This window comes from Bacillus rossius, chromosome 6 (assembly GCF_032445375.1).
Source record: "Bacillus rossius redtenbacheri isolate Brsri chromosome 6, Brsri_v3, whole genome shotgun sequence".
NCBI lineage: Eukaryota > Metazoa > Arthropoda > Insecta > Phasmatodea > Bacillidae > Bacillus > Bacillus rossius.
Genome location: NC_086334.1, coordinates 82,450,953 through 82,466,364, shown reverse-complemented (window position 1 = coordinate 82,466,364; position 15,412 = coordinate 82,450,953). Strand labels below are relative to the sequence as shown.

Here is a 15,412-nt window from a genome sequence, read left to right as displayed (position 1 = left end):
TGTACTAGTTTACTAACTTCTTCTCCACTGGGTAGATTGTCTTCTGTTGGTGGTATGTCATATTTGGGTAAATATGCAGGGTTTATCGTCAAAGACCGATCTAGACTCTTCCATTCGTGGAGTTGGCTAGGGCCACCTGAAATGCCTCCGCCGCAGGATTCAATGGCTCGTTGCGTGCGAAGTACCCTAACTGCTGCGTAGTTCCTGGTGGTGAGAATGCTTTCTGAAAAGACGATAATGCTTGCTTACTGTCCTGAACTATGCTGCTGTTCCCTGAAACAGTGTTGACTTGGTGTGATGACAGTCGGTCCTCTTCGGTCTTGTTGGTGTATCGACTGTCGAAAGACTTGCGATATCCCTTTGCATCCTCGTACTCTTCGTCTGAATGAGACTTGCGTCGTCCTGACGTAGATTTCTTGGGTGGCCGCTCCTCCGGTGATATGGAACGCCGACTTCTGTTACCTCGTCGAGGTTCATCTCGGTACATTTGACTGTCTTCATTGTCACTGTGGTACTTTTGGTTACTTGACCACCAGGTCTTGCTCCTGTATGGACCTGAATGTCTGGGTGGACAACTGGAATGTTGGCTGTGGTAGCCACCTTTTCTTCTGTGGCCTTGCTGATTGCGTCGTGGATTCTCTTCACTCTCCCATCCTAGCAGGTTTACGACCGCTTGTCTGTCTTCTCGCTGCTTACTGTCACGCGACTGCCAATAATTATGTACCGGCTGATGCTTTGGGTATGTCACTTTCGTTTCAGACTCTTCTTTGCTGAATTGTGACTTGTGGAGCCTTTCCAACTTGTCCAGTAAAAACAGCTGTTCCCGGAAGTCGGTAACATCTTTATAGCTTCTGCCACTCAGTTGCATTTGGTACTTTAAAGGAAGCTGTGTTGACACGGTAGCAATGAACTCTTCATCTGTCATAGCCAGGTCCAGGTATCTAGTTCTTTCATACATACTGGAAATATGTGCTTCCAGCGATGCTCCGCGCTTCGGATCGTACCGTTCAGTGTGAAGTTGTGCGCGTAAGTTCCCTTGGATCCTGAGATTCCAATACTGTTGTCGAAACTTCTCCTTGAAATGTTCATACGAGTGGGTGGTGTTAAGCTGTATTTCCCACCAGTAAAATGCATGACTCTTTAGAGCCGTGCTCAAACATCTCAGTTTCTCTGTATCGGATAAGCCAAAGGTTTTTACATACTCTTCAAATTTGTTTAAGAATCTTACAGGATTCTCGGATGACTTGCCAGAAAACGTCGGCATAGACTCCGACCATTGGCGAGCAGGGTGATGAATAAGTGCAGCCGGGTCTAGGCTGGTAATGTTGGCAGGCCTGTTCAGGATCTGTCTGTCAACTACTGGCATGTCTGGCGCAGTATCCTGACTCCTACTCTCCTTTAATGGACTGCTATTTTCGATTTCTGTTCTGGGAATATGGTTGGTAATAAGCGCTGATCCTAGTTCATGTACTCGTCGCTCCAATGATTGTACATGGGCTTCTACTTGGTGATGGTGTTGTTCAACACGCTGACTCAGGGAGAATGTTTTAGCCTCAACAGCCTTCTCCGCAACTTGCATAACGTCACCGCCGATCGCATCGACTCGATTGCTTAATATGGATGTTGCCTCTTCTATGTGATCTAATCTTTCGGATAGGTGCAAGGTCTCTTCCCTTATGGCAGAGTGGTTATTAGAACACTGCCTCTTAAGCTCTTGGCGTTCTTGTGTAGCAGTGACGAGAAGCGCCTTCGTGCGTGACTCCAGCTGTTCGACCTGGGACTGTCCTTGTGAAACTCGATCAGCCAGCTGTTCCAAGGTCTTGTGTTGTTCCCTGAACTTTGACTCCAATCGCCCCTCTAATATATTGAGATCGGTTCTTAGACAGGTCTCTATGTTAAACAGTCCCGACTGTAATTCTGTACGCACGCTGATAATGTCCGACTGTAGGTCTGTACGCACGCTGCTAATGTCCGACTGTAGGTCTGTACGCACGCTACTAATGTCCGACTGTAGGTCTGTACGCACGCTGCTAATGTCCGACTGTAGGTCTGTACGCACGCTGCTAACGTCCGACTGTAGGTCTGTACGCACGCTGCTAATGTCCGACTGTATACTACTTATGTTGACCTGCAAGTTGAGTAACATCTGGCCTAAACGATCCAGATCGAAGACTTCTGGTGATGGAATAGACACATGGCCCAAGACAGCTGTTTGTATAGGTTCTGTTACTACTGCATCCGCTGATATCCTATCCAAAGCTACATTAAAAGGTTCCTGAATCTGTTCAATTACAGCAGCTGCAGCTGGTAACACTGAGGTTCTGGAGGTGTCACACCTTGAAGGCATCTGAGCAGGGACCAACGGCCGCTCCAAACATTCACATTCTCTGGTAAGCGATGTAACCGAACTGTCCACTTTAACTACCCTTTCCTGTGAACCCATGTCCTCGGACGAAGCTGTTAGCGTGTCACTACCTGAGTTAATAACATCAACTTCGTTTGACTCATTGTAGGTAGTCTCAGTTCTATTACGGAGACTGTAAACTGACGCACTACCTCTAGACATGGTGTATGGAGTAGGTAGTAAGATGCCCAATATTTTCAATAACAAACTAAAAAAAATACTAAATAACTAAACAAAGCACTCGTCGTACATTCGTGCCCCACGTTGGGCGCCATTTTCTCTAATACTAACGTTAGGAGCTTCATTGTGAATAAAAATTTTCTCTGTGAGTGTGTGTGCATGTATAATATTCTGTGTTATAATTACAAAATAAAAATAAAAAAAATTACTTATAGACTAATCCTCAATACTGGAATACAGATTCTACACAACAAATAAAGCTCGAACAATATGGTTAGCTTGAATCTGTGATGGTATATGGAAAATTATAATTAAGGATGTAAAATTAAGAACAAATAAACCATTTGTGTCAGCTCAAATGTTTGTTAAATGACTGGAAGTTAGGTTGGGCACATCATTTAAAAAAAACAAAAGTTATTGTCAATATTAAAATTGGGTTCCAACATTAATGCACACCACGATATAGTTTATATTATAATGTTTTAATAATAAATCCCGGCCAACTGTTGTCAATGGTAGAGAACGAAATTCATACCTTTGGACTTCTGAAATTCCGACGAGTACTCAGTATTAGTCGACAGACTCGATTGTATTTAGTTAATTTCTTCACTCATAAAATATAATCTTATACGATTATCATTTCAAAAGGAAAAAACACGGCCTTCGTATTTATTTTTAATTATTTCCTTTTCGAGGATATCAATTCTTTCATTCATTTTTAAAACTCCTTCCTAAGCATAGAGTAATGTACATACAATATCAAAATTCCAATACCATAGCACATACTTCAATATATCAAACAAACATGGCATTGAAAACTAAATATATATCGATTCACAAAACCAATGCAAAAAGTTCATCTGTAATAATGTTTCGTTACATGAGGAAACTTATAACATATATTTAAAAAAAATATTAACATACAATATCAATTACATACTTAAACAGCTCTCAGGTATATTCAGAAAAGAAGAAAAATATGGGCCGGCCCTAAATTAAATTATAAAAGCTTTCATTAAAAAAATACATAAACCAATAAAAATACAAATTTGTTTAAACCATCCCAGTATATATTCTAAAAGTCCAGAAATTATGTTTATCTGATGAACTTCGTCTGACGGCGTAATTTAAGAAAGTTCTGAAAAAGGTTAAATGATACAGTAGCACCGGAGGTCGGGGCTTCGTTTCCCGGAGATCAATCGGGAACATGCTGCCAGGGCGCCTGAGTATTGTTGAGGAAGGGTGGTGAAAATGCCAATACAGTGTCCGGCTCTCGGACCCTGTCTGCGAACAGTCCAAATCAAAACTGATCAGAACTAGTACACAGACAGAAAACTGGGCAGAAAATGCCCGCAAAAGTTAAGGGGAGGTTGGGGAATGTCGCGGATCGTAACTCACCAGACAGGGAAGTTGGCTTGTATTCTGATGCGTCGCCAGTCCGTATCTGGAGCCCGCGAATAGGCGGCTGGCGCAGACGTTTTCATTATTTCAAAAAAATATTATTTAAAAGTAAATAACTTCTATTTTTTGTACTATGCAGACGGACTAAACTTCTTAAAGAAGATTACAGGGATAGCATGCCTTATTTAAGCGACTACATCGTCGGTTGCGGCCGGATGGAAGGATAGTAGTGTGTCTCGTCGAACAGGCGATAATCACAAACGGTCCGTCTGCAGTCGCGACGCGAAGTCTCTTGCGAAGAACCGCGTCTCGTAATAAAAGTAAATGTTCAATCAAAAGTGGAGGGGGAGACTGGGACGTCCGGACCGAAAGGTTCCGAAGTTCCCCGAGTGGGCATCATAAAAAACTCTGACTTTGATGTCTCGAAGTTGGTAGCACTGGCCGACTTTAGCGCTACCTGTTGAGGGGTGTCTGAAATAAAAAAGAATCGACTCGCCCAAGACATCTGCTTTAACCTGGGGCTAATGGCGCAGTCTGGTGCTGTACTCTGGCGGCCTACAGGGGAAGGTAGCTGGGAGGTTAGCAAGTTAGTACCAGATGTCGCGAGGGTCCGCTCCACGGGCTCGTGACACGAGAAGAAGTTACTATGTCCGCCGCTAGATGTTGTGTGTGGTCCATCTTTGCACATATTTTTTCTATGACAAAATGTCCTTGACGCCGGCCAACGCTTGGCGGGGTTCACGACCGATCAATGGTCCTGGGCTAAATTCTTAAAACCGAGAGGGGAGGGGGTGGACAAAAATGCAACGACGCTGGGAACGACTGTCCATGATGTGACTTTCGAGGAGAGAACCTAAGACGTATGCATGACGGGAAAGGCTATGGTAAGCTCGACTCTGAGAAATGGTAACAACTCGTCCAGAGCTGTTGTATGCAGTTTTAGTCATGAAGTGAAGTAATGTTACAGGCCTGGGACGTGACTACAAGCGAGGGAAATGTCAAACGGGCTGCCAACGAAGTCTTATATTTGCAAAATATCAGATAGGTCTCTGAGAAATGTGCTTCAGTTTACTGGCACAAAGTTTAACTAAGGAGAGTACACCAGCCTAACAAAGTGAAAAACACCCAATTGTAACTAAATTATAAAGAAAAATAAAATTTCCAAAATTAATTAAAAATTATAATAACAAAAAAAAAGTGTCGAAATACCTAATTTCCGGTACAGTAGCCTGAATGCATTACTAAATCATTTCGCAACGAAAACAGATCTTGCTAACCACAGATAATATATGATTAATTCGTGCATGAAAGAAGTTTCTGCAAACAAAAAAAAATTATAAAAGGATGTCTTGCAATCGTTTTTCAGCCAGAACAATGTGATACTTGGCAAGTGACCTTTATCGTGCTATACAATCCGTTCGTGAAAATTATCTACTTTATAGAAGAGCCATACTTGCACATGAAGTGGGAAATAAAGAGATATTTAAACCAATCACGAGTCGTCTTCACGAACATCAATATATGGAAGAACCAATCATACACGTGAAGACAGAAGTTGACGATGTGATGCCTACTGCAAAGAAGAGGAAATATGATCCAGCAACAGAAGAAGAGCAATTATGAGTGTAGAATCTATGTACAAGAAAAAAATTACGGAAACACGTAACCCAAGTTAATGCAATGGTCCGGTTTCGCCCTCGATGGAGACTTCAATGTATGGTGATTCTTCAACAACTAACGAACATCGATGTCGTTACTGCGACAGGATTTTCTCAAACATCCGCTATACTCGGCGACCCGGTAAGAGAGAATGTGCTAATAACTTTAATTGTAAAATGTGTGGCTGTAAAAAGTGTCGCAAGCAATTTACAAGAAATGCTAATTAGAAGCAACACTTGGAAACATGCAAATGTCTTGCTGCGCAGTAGAAAGTAAAGGTTTCGGTGCAACAGCGAATGATTGATGTACATAAGTGTTTGCTTGGAAATGGTACAACTGCAGTAACATCGACATCTGGTTCGGGTTCGTCTTCATCACCATGGTATCCTTGCAGCTACTATGATATGACATTTACATTTGCTCATGCTGTACGGATACATGAGAGGAGTAAATTTACGAAGAATCCTTCTTGCAAGAAGTTTCGCTGTGATGAGTGTCATGAATGGTTTACTCCAATTAATAATTCGCGTCGACATGCGAAAAACTGTAAAGGTGGAGTCCGTGAGGCTACTGGTGAACTTCCTCCAGAAATTTTGACTCCTCGGTTTAGGTTGACGACTCGTGAGCGTAAAGGCAAAAAAAAAAGATGATAAACAAACATTTGGTATGACGTCTGGACATGAAACTAATCCTAAGACTGTTATCGGTGCTCTACAGGTGAATGATAATGGCTTTTACTTAGTGCAGTCTGCATTTCGTGTAACATTGAAAGACTACTATTATCTAAATACGTTTAGTGAGTCGAAATACATTTCTATTTTTCTTAACGATATCAGACAGAACATAATCAATCAGCTTACTGATGACGTAGCAACAAACGGATCTTTAAAGTATAACATTTGGTTGGACTGTATATATGGAAAGCCATATCCGTTCGATGACAAAGTGAAGAAGTGTGCATTCAAGACATCGGCTGCAGTAATTTACAGTTCTGACGATGTGAAGCAAACTGTTAAACACTGTATCCAGAAACTTTGTCAAGAAGAGGATGAATATGTCGGTAATGTTTCTGGTTGGTCTCTGTTTAGTATAAACCGATTGGAGATAAGAATTAGTCATTTCACGCCTATACAGGGATAAATGTTTTTAAGATTGCTGGCTTTTGCAAGTGTTCGTGAAGTAAAATATAAATTAGGTATTAAATATTATTTTTGTTAAAGAACTTGCGGTGTTTTATTTCTTTAACCTAACCCTTTTCTGGTGTTTTAATAAAATTCATTTTCAGCTTCGTCCATAGATCGAACCAAGAAGCCATTTAATATGTAAATTAATGTGTGATTTTTTTTATAAATGGAATTTTTTTATAAATTTATCGGTCATTAAATACAAATTTCTAAGATGGTGGTCATAATGGCATACTGTAGGCTGGTAGTATGGAATTTTTAGCCTGTTTATGAATTTTGATCATGATATATAAATAAATATTTTTTATATAAAATTTATTTATTTTGCATTGTCCAGGGATCTAACCGAGGCTGTCAAGGCCTAAGTGAATTTTTAAATTGTATTTGATTATATTTTATTTAATAATTTGATAATTTGTGAAATTTTTACAGAATTTCTAGCATAACAATTACGGTTTTTCAAGATTGTGGCCGTAACGAAAAGTGCAACACTCTTGAATCTAATATGGTAGGCATAACGAAAAGTGAAACAATAACATCATGCTCAACGACCATGATGGGAGTAACGAAACATGCAACATTTATAGAATCGAAGGTGAAGGCCGTTACATTTGCAACTGTGTTTTGAAAGATTTTTTATTAAAATTTATTTAATATTTTTTTTTATAGATTTATAAATTTTTCCCAAATTTCTAGTATTAATATTACGGATTTTCAAGATGGCGGACATGACATCATACTAGCTGACGATATATATGCTTACGAACAAAGTGGTGGGGATCAGTTTGCCAGCAGCCACCATAAGGGAAGGATCGGTAGCCATTTTTTTGCCCTACCAGGTTCGAACTGAGGACTACAAAGTTCCATATGGTAGGTGTATGGTTTTTAAAATATTTTTATTAATAATTTTATTAATTGAATTTTTTTTATAAATTTTTAATTTGTATCATTAAAATCAGATAGTAAATAATGATTTCCAAGATGGCTGGCGTAACGGAAATTGCAATGGTGACATCATATTCCATGATGACATATTCCATGATGACACCAGAGGCTTATCGTAGGCGGTAGACATGGATGTTTAAGCCTCAATATGGATATTTATTACCGCTGATGTTTTTAAGGACTAAAAAGGTACATTTCCCCTCGAAACGGGAATTTTTCCTTTGAAAAAGGGAATTTTTGAGTCATTTTGAGTCATTTTCGAAGAATTTTGAGGAATTTTTGAGACCAAGATGGCCGCCATAACGTCAGAGCAATCGGTCATTGACCCGGCTCACAGCTCCAGCGTCAGGCGCCTGTAACCGGACCAGCCAATACATACTACTGATATGGGTCACAAGCTTATTTGCAGTGGTTTCTATGGCGAAAAGATTCAGTCTACACTGTATTTTGATACGTACTTGGTGGAGAAAATTGTCAAACAAAGAAATGGACGAACCTGCATCAAGAGGTGGGGCTTCCCATCTCGCTTTAAATTGAGTTAGCTGATGTAGATCTCGAGAAACACTTGTAGTTTGCTTGTTTTTGTGCTTGTAGAAGTTATGTAATAAGTATTTCATTTGTTATGTTGTTTTTCTTCAAGCTGTCACTTTTATAGTACCTATTCTTTAATTAAAATACTCATTTTGTATTGATCAAGGATCGAACCAAAAACTAGAATGAATCAATTAAGCCAGTAAAGTAATATATGATTATTTAAAGAATTTTGGGAATTTTTTATGAAAATATAGTTTAATAATCACGAATTTCGATATGGCAGTCCAGATTGCCCAAACGATGACATATGCCACGGTAATAAATACTACTACACTCTAGCAAGCAGGTAAAAATTAAACTAGAATGGTTGCAGTGATATTCAGCAGATGATGTGTGTACTGCCTGACATTAGCACTTCTTGTATTGATTACTGAAAACTATGATTGCTACAGTAGACGATGGCCTCTAGTAAACGATGGTTCACTAGTGCTTCTGGTACCATGTATTGAAAATAAATATGGTGGCAACATCCTCTAGAAGGTGATGATATTATATCTGCATAATGGAAAAAAAACTGTAACTCCAAATAGGTGTGTTTTATATGTACTTTATTTAATTCTTAGTCTGGTAAATGCCTCAATGGCCGTGGGGTTAAAGGCGTATATTTTCCAGCCCAGAGTTCCAAGCTGTCAGACTCGTATGACTGTGCTTCCAAAATATTTTATATAAAATTTTTTTATAATAAGTCTATAAGGGTCATAACAACATCTGTAGGTAATGGAAAATCGACATTGCGTGCGTGAAACAAAGCGATGCCTTCTCTATCTATGAACAAACCGCAGAAACAAAGAGGGTGGCATCCAGCAGAACACAAAAACAAAAGATGGCGACAGTGACAAAATCCAAGATGATGGCCTCCAGCAGACGGCAACAAGATGATGTAATGTTTAATAAAATTTGCAGGTTAAAGATGGCGACCGTAAAAAGTTCAAGGTTATTGGGGTGTGATGCTCAATGTCAAGATGGCCGAATTCAAAATAGCGGAATTTAAGATGGTAACCATAACGAAAAGTGCAACATTCGGAGAGTGGATCACTCTAAATAAAGTTGGCAGAATTTTTGTTGGTGGGGTTCAAGATGGCGACCAAGTTCAAATTTCAAGGTGAAAGAACAAAAGGTCAAGGTCATATAATGACATCATAATTCAATATGGTGATCGGCACCTAATGCTCCTCTAATCGTATCGTATCGGCTATTATATACTTCTTATGTATATTGAATATAATACATATGCTTAGTATATCTTTTTAGTTTTTTATTTAATCTAAAGGATTCTTTACATGCTGAGCATATTTATATAAGATTTAAAATGCATTGATATTTGTAACATTTACGTGCTTAGAATATCTTTAATTTTATACATATGCATACTATAGGCCTATATAATCGCTAAATGTAAGTACTTGCCATACTGTAAAAATCATGGTTAGCTAGAGAATAGAATTAAAATCCATTTATAAATACAACTTAGAATTATATGGTCCACAATAGCGAGCGTGTAGTGAACATGTATTGATTAATTTATATGTGCACTCTGGTCGCTATGTATGAAGTTTCAAAAATAATTGCTTGTATTATTATTTTTATTAAATTAACAAATGTGTAAAATAATATTTTTGCGTGCCGCTATGAGGATTGCACATTGGCGGGCAGTTATTTTCATGGTGACACATATATAAACAGTACTGAGTCCATCAGAATACTTTGTGGCAAAACGGCAATCACACCCATCAACCATGGGTACAACAGATAGTAAAAATATACTATAAAATAAATGTGTCTTTCAAAAAGGTGTTGATAAAATAAAAACAATATAATGTGTTTCTGAAACATAACATAGTAGTATTTTGTCAGAGTAAAAAACTAGAAAGAAACAGTTGTGTAATTTAATTAACTGTTGTGTATGTTAAAGTAAATTAAAAATATATAATTCGAAAAAATATTATTATATATAATTATATATACTTATATATAATTAAAATTACTTTAAAAACTCTGCAAATATATAGAAGACTGACAGCAGAGTTGTGATCATCTTACCTGCTGATCACTTTCAGACTCTTCAGTGTGCGAGTCGAGTCGACGCGTGATAACGAGATTGAGCTTGTCTCCTGCAGACGCTATCAGTGGCACGGTCATACAACAATCGTAGTCCAAGGTCTGGGAATCATTCACCTACACAGGAACATAGCATAACCCAGCATCTCACACCTGCTTTTTACTTGATTCATAGTTATCTATAAAATTAAGTAATCAAGACATAGTTTGCTCTTTGGTTTTCACACTTAAACTGTGTTAATTAGTGCAGTATAAGCTAATTTCTACTTCTGACCACTTACTCAATATTCTGTGTTCACGAGTTTTGGGCCACACTGGTTTATCTACGAATGAGAAATTTATTAATAGTGGCAGAATTTTTTTAGTTTTATAAATTAAAACCGCTGGGGGAAAACAGCATTTTTGACACACACTTGCGCGCGTGCGCGCACACACACACACACACCTACACCTACAAACACACATCTACACACACACATATATATTAAGAGTAAACTGTTACTTAAACAAATAGTTTCCAGACTTATTTCAACTCATCCAGATAAACGTGGAAATAAATTGTAACCATATAAATAAAGATATTAGTAAAATCATAAATTTCAGAGCTTTGAAAAATACCCTTTAGAGATTAGAGTTTAAATAACTAATATAATATTGTTGATTGGATAAAATAAATAATATTTTAACTAACCGTAAGTATTAATACCAGTTGTACTAACCACGCTTGTTTAACAAAAATTATATTTTCGGTGAAGCACTTTGTTTCGGTAATTTATATTACATGTGATAGATAAAGAGCAGAGATCAAGAAACGAAAACAAAATAGTTACAAGGGTGTGCAATATGTATTCGGTGAAGTTAAAAAAACAGGCATATAGATTAAATGTGTTTTCAGGGTTTTTGTGTGAAGCCACACTTGTGCAGAATATGGCTGTTAAAGAAATGTATTTGCATGGCTGGCCACCCACTCATATTTAGGAGTTTAGTAAGCATACGGCTTGCAGTGCATATTTCTCTTCAAGAAACGGCCTCTAACTTTGCGCCACAGACTGTTGAGTGCTATGCGAGCCTTGCCGCAACTGGCCGGCCACGAACACATGCGGTGCGGTCCCCAACTGGGAGGCCCACACGGCGCTGGTGCTGCATGTTGGCCTGTGACGTGGCCCACACCCTCACCTCGTTACTTCTCAGCCAACATACTTACTGGTCTCTCCCACTCCTTTTATGAGGCGTCCAAGGGTGATTTCCCTGTCTGGTGTCTGAAGAGATCACTGTTCGTTGCTGCTGCCGACAAATCTGAAGACCTACCCTAAGCATTGACCACGCCAACTTTAGCTTTGAGAGAGAGAGGCCATATTAGAATTGATTGTGTAAGGGCTCTCTTCATTCACCTTCACGAGTAAGTAGGCACTTTATGTACAAAGTGTTGCTTTGTTTAGTGAAACATTACAATTGCGAATATTTAAATCGAGTTGTTCTTTCTGAAGCAGAGAACCGCTTGGCTAGGGGTGTGGTTTAAAAAAAAGATACAAAATATTTTTGTCACTACAGTTTGGCATAATCCAGTCTAAAACAAGAATGGAGAAAAACAAGGCATACTTTATAGAAGTGTAGGGTAAAGAATCATGGAGCTGTTTTGCCATTCTATTACACAGAATAAATTATTAAAATTTTTTATTTGTTTCAGGTGAGATTGAACCCGATCTTGTTCAATAAATGTGGATTTATAGGATACTAGCTGCAGTACCCGGCGTTGCCAGGGCTAAACACAGGGTGAGGGGGACCTTTTTCGAAATGTCAAGTGTGCAAAATAATTTATATCATTTTCAGATCCTGACAGACGTGGTTCTGCCAGTGTATAGTTATTTACCAGTATATATCTTAAAATTGGTGGTCTGTATGTAATCTAGACTATATAAAGCACTATAGAAAAAGCTTAAAAATAAAAGATTACTAATATTGAAAACATTCCATAATCTAGCTAATGCTCGGCATGCATTGCAATGCCTCATTCAGTTTTGTTTTGTAATATGTTTAAAGTAGTTACACATATACAAATCATCTATCCATTTCTCTAAATATATATCTATATATCTATATTTATCTCTATCTACATCTACATCTACATCTGAAAATTTCGAAATTTTGGGGCTTTTTCCCTAGAGGAGGGGGTATGTTGAGGACCCTGAATGGCTCGGAAACACTTAAAATCTAAAGATAATATTATTGTAAAATTTTTGAAACTTCAAAATTTTGTGGCTTTGACTCCTTGTGGGGGTTGGGGGGGGGGGTTAGTTTGAGGACCCCGAATGGCTAGGAAACACTCCAAATCGAAAAAAAAGTATATACCCTCATTTTGATGAAAAAGACGTCTTTGAGTAAAATTTCCACAATTCCCCGGACACTTTAGTTCATAATGACTTAATTGTAATACAATTTCCTCCAATTTTTCGAAGTTTTGGGGATTTCACTTTTTCTGGGAAAAGGGGGGGGGGTGGATGTTCAGGACCTCAAATGGTTCGGAACACTCCATTTCGAAAGAATAGACATTTGAAATTCCTGAAATTTTCGAAATTTTGGGGTTTTGTCCCCGGAGGGGGAGGGGTGATTTTGAGGACCCTGAATGGCTAGGAAACCTTTCTGATCCTAGTTTGTTTTAGTTTATTTGCATGTCTATTGCAATGGTCGGTTGTTTTCGTAAATGCATGATTCTTTATTTAATCCAGAATTAATGTTAGAAACATGTAAATGAGTTACACACATTTGTATTTAGTATGGCCCCTTTACATTGGGTAAGCCCGATGAAGTTAAATGAAAGCTGTATTATTGTAGAGTCTTATTGCTTTAGCACTATTTTGAGGCATGCATTGCCTAATTGATTAGATGTTCTACGATCATGTTTGCTTCATTTGTAATTCTTTAACGTTGTAGCAAGCAGAACATATTTGCTTTATATCTATATTTATAAACACATTTATGTATGTTATACCTCTAAAGATAATAGGATCATATTGTAATGTCATGTGTACTGTCCATTGCGACTTGCCTAAGGGCGTGTATAACTGATTATCTTACATTTATATATATATATATATATACTTATATTTTATTAATGTAAGAACATGTATTTTCTTCTTGAATTTATGGTATCGAACTAGTTTACCACTAAGTGTTTTGTTCGGAACTCACGCAGATTTGATCTCTGTATGGAAACAGAGGTTATTTATAATTATTTTCTTTTCTTAAAACTGCACTTGCTCTCCCTTGCCATGCAGCGCTAGAAAGGGGTTGTTTGGTCGGTTTACGCATTGAATAGAAACTATCACCCTTCAAATTAACATACCGCTCGCTGGAAATTTGTCCAATTTATGTGGTGGACATGTGGTGGTTTACGTGCCCTCTGCATGAGTCCAAGAGCAGAGCTGTCAGACTCGCACTCGGCTGGCAAATGCATATTAAACCAATTAATTTTAAGCAGCCCTCATGACTCATCATGCGAAGCTCGCCGATCAAATGTGGTTAACATGTGACATATTGATTTCAATAGCTACCACATGCATGACTCACCATGAAGCAAACTCCGTGCTCAAATTCAATAAGTTCTAAACTTGTTTCATTTAAGCTATAAAGGGAGCAGTCATAAATATAATGAAATATAATTACATAATAAATATAATTAAATTATTAATATTATTAAAATACCATGTAACATATTCATTTGACACACAGTTTTGTTAACAAAAGTTAACTTGTAGATCCTACCACGCATGTGCGCATGTCCAGAGGTGTAAAGCAATTACAGACATATAATGAATTATATATTTAAAAAATATATTTATTTGGGTACATTGATTTGTGTTTCAGTACAAACAAGTAGTATGTGAATGTATTTTCTGGCACAGGCGTCAGGTGGTGGTGCCTGGTGCCGAGCCACCATATTGGATTGTGACGTCATGACGGCCATCTTGGATGAGCGTAACGGGACACAGCGTAACGGGACAAAAAGTACCGTGACCTACACCTTTGACCTTAACCCCAGTGGCTATTTTGGATCCACATTTTGGATGATGTCAATTAGTTTTCTAGAATTTTCCGCCAATTTGTTTTCCGCCATTTTGAATTATGACATCACCGTTGCAATTTCTGTTATGGCCACCATCTTTAAATTTTTTATTATCCGATTTTAATGAAAAAATTCTAAAATTTATAAAAAGTTCAATTAATAAAAATTTAATAAAAAAATTTAAAAAAAACATATATTTACGGCACAGAGCTGGGAGTCCTCGGATCGAACCCGAGTGCAAAAAAAATTTAAAATGGCGACCAATCCTTCCCTCACTGTGGCTGCAGGCAGACTGACCCCCACCACTTTTTACCATGCTTATATATCATCAGGTAGTATGACATCATGTCCGTCATCTTGAAAATCCGTAATTTTTATTTTAGAAAATCGGGAAAAAATTTAAAAATCATTAAAAAATTTCCAACCGAATTAAATAATAAAAATCTTTAAAACTACCCTTTCACTTTCTGTTACGGTCGCCATCTTGAAAATTCGTAATTTTAATGCTAGAGATTCGGGAATAATCCCAAAATTCATCAAAAAATGTACTCATTAAGGAAATTATTTAATAAAAAATACCAAAAAAGTGACTGGTTTGAGAAAATAAAAAACACCGCCAGTACTTTTAAAAACTTTAATTACATAAATTATAACCTACTAGAAGTACAAAAAAAACAAAGTACTAAAGTCTTGTCGATTTCTCGATGTCTGCATCTGCCACCCCCGAATTACAGCGAGCTGGAAAGCCCCACAACTTGACGTAGGACCGTCCATTTCTTCGTTTTATAATCTTCTCCGCCAAGTACATATCGGGATACATTGTAGGCTGAATCTCTTCGGCATATAAGCCGCCATGGATAGGTTTGTGGTCCAAATCTTCGAGGTAGTAGGTCCTTGGCTCTGATTCACGAACATGTGTCACCC

The 15,412-nt window shown here is 37.9% G+C and overlaps 1 protein-coding gene across 1 annotated transcript in view; it reads right to left on the bottom strand.

Moving 5' to 3' along the window:
- The window catches only part of LOC134533336 (glutamate receptor-interacting protein 1), a 351,603-nt gene that overhangs the window by 56,013 nt on the left and 280,178 nt on the right, over positions 1-15,412 (bottom strand). The window contains exon 12 of the mRNA XM_063370854.1: positions 10,408-10,542. Within this exon, the coding sequence (XP_063226924.1) occupies positions 10,408-10,542 (135 nt within the window). The remainder of the gene's footprint in view (positions 1-10,407; positions 10,543-15,412) is intronic.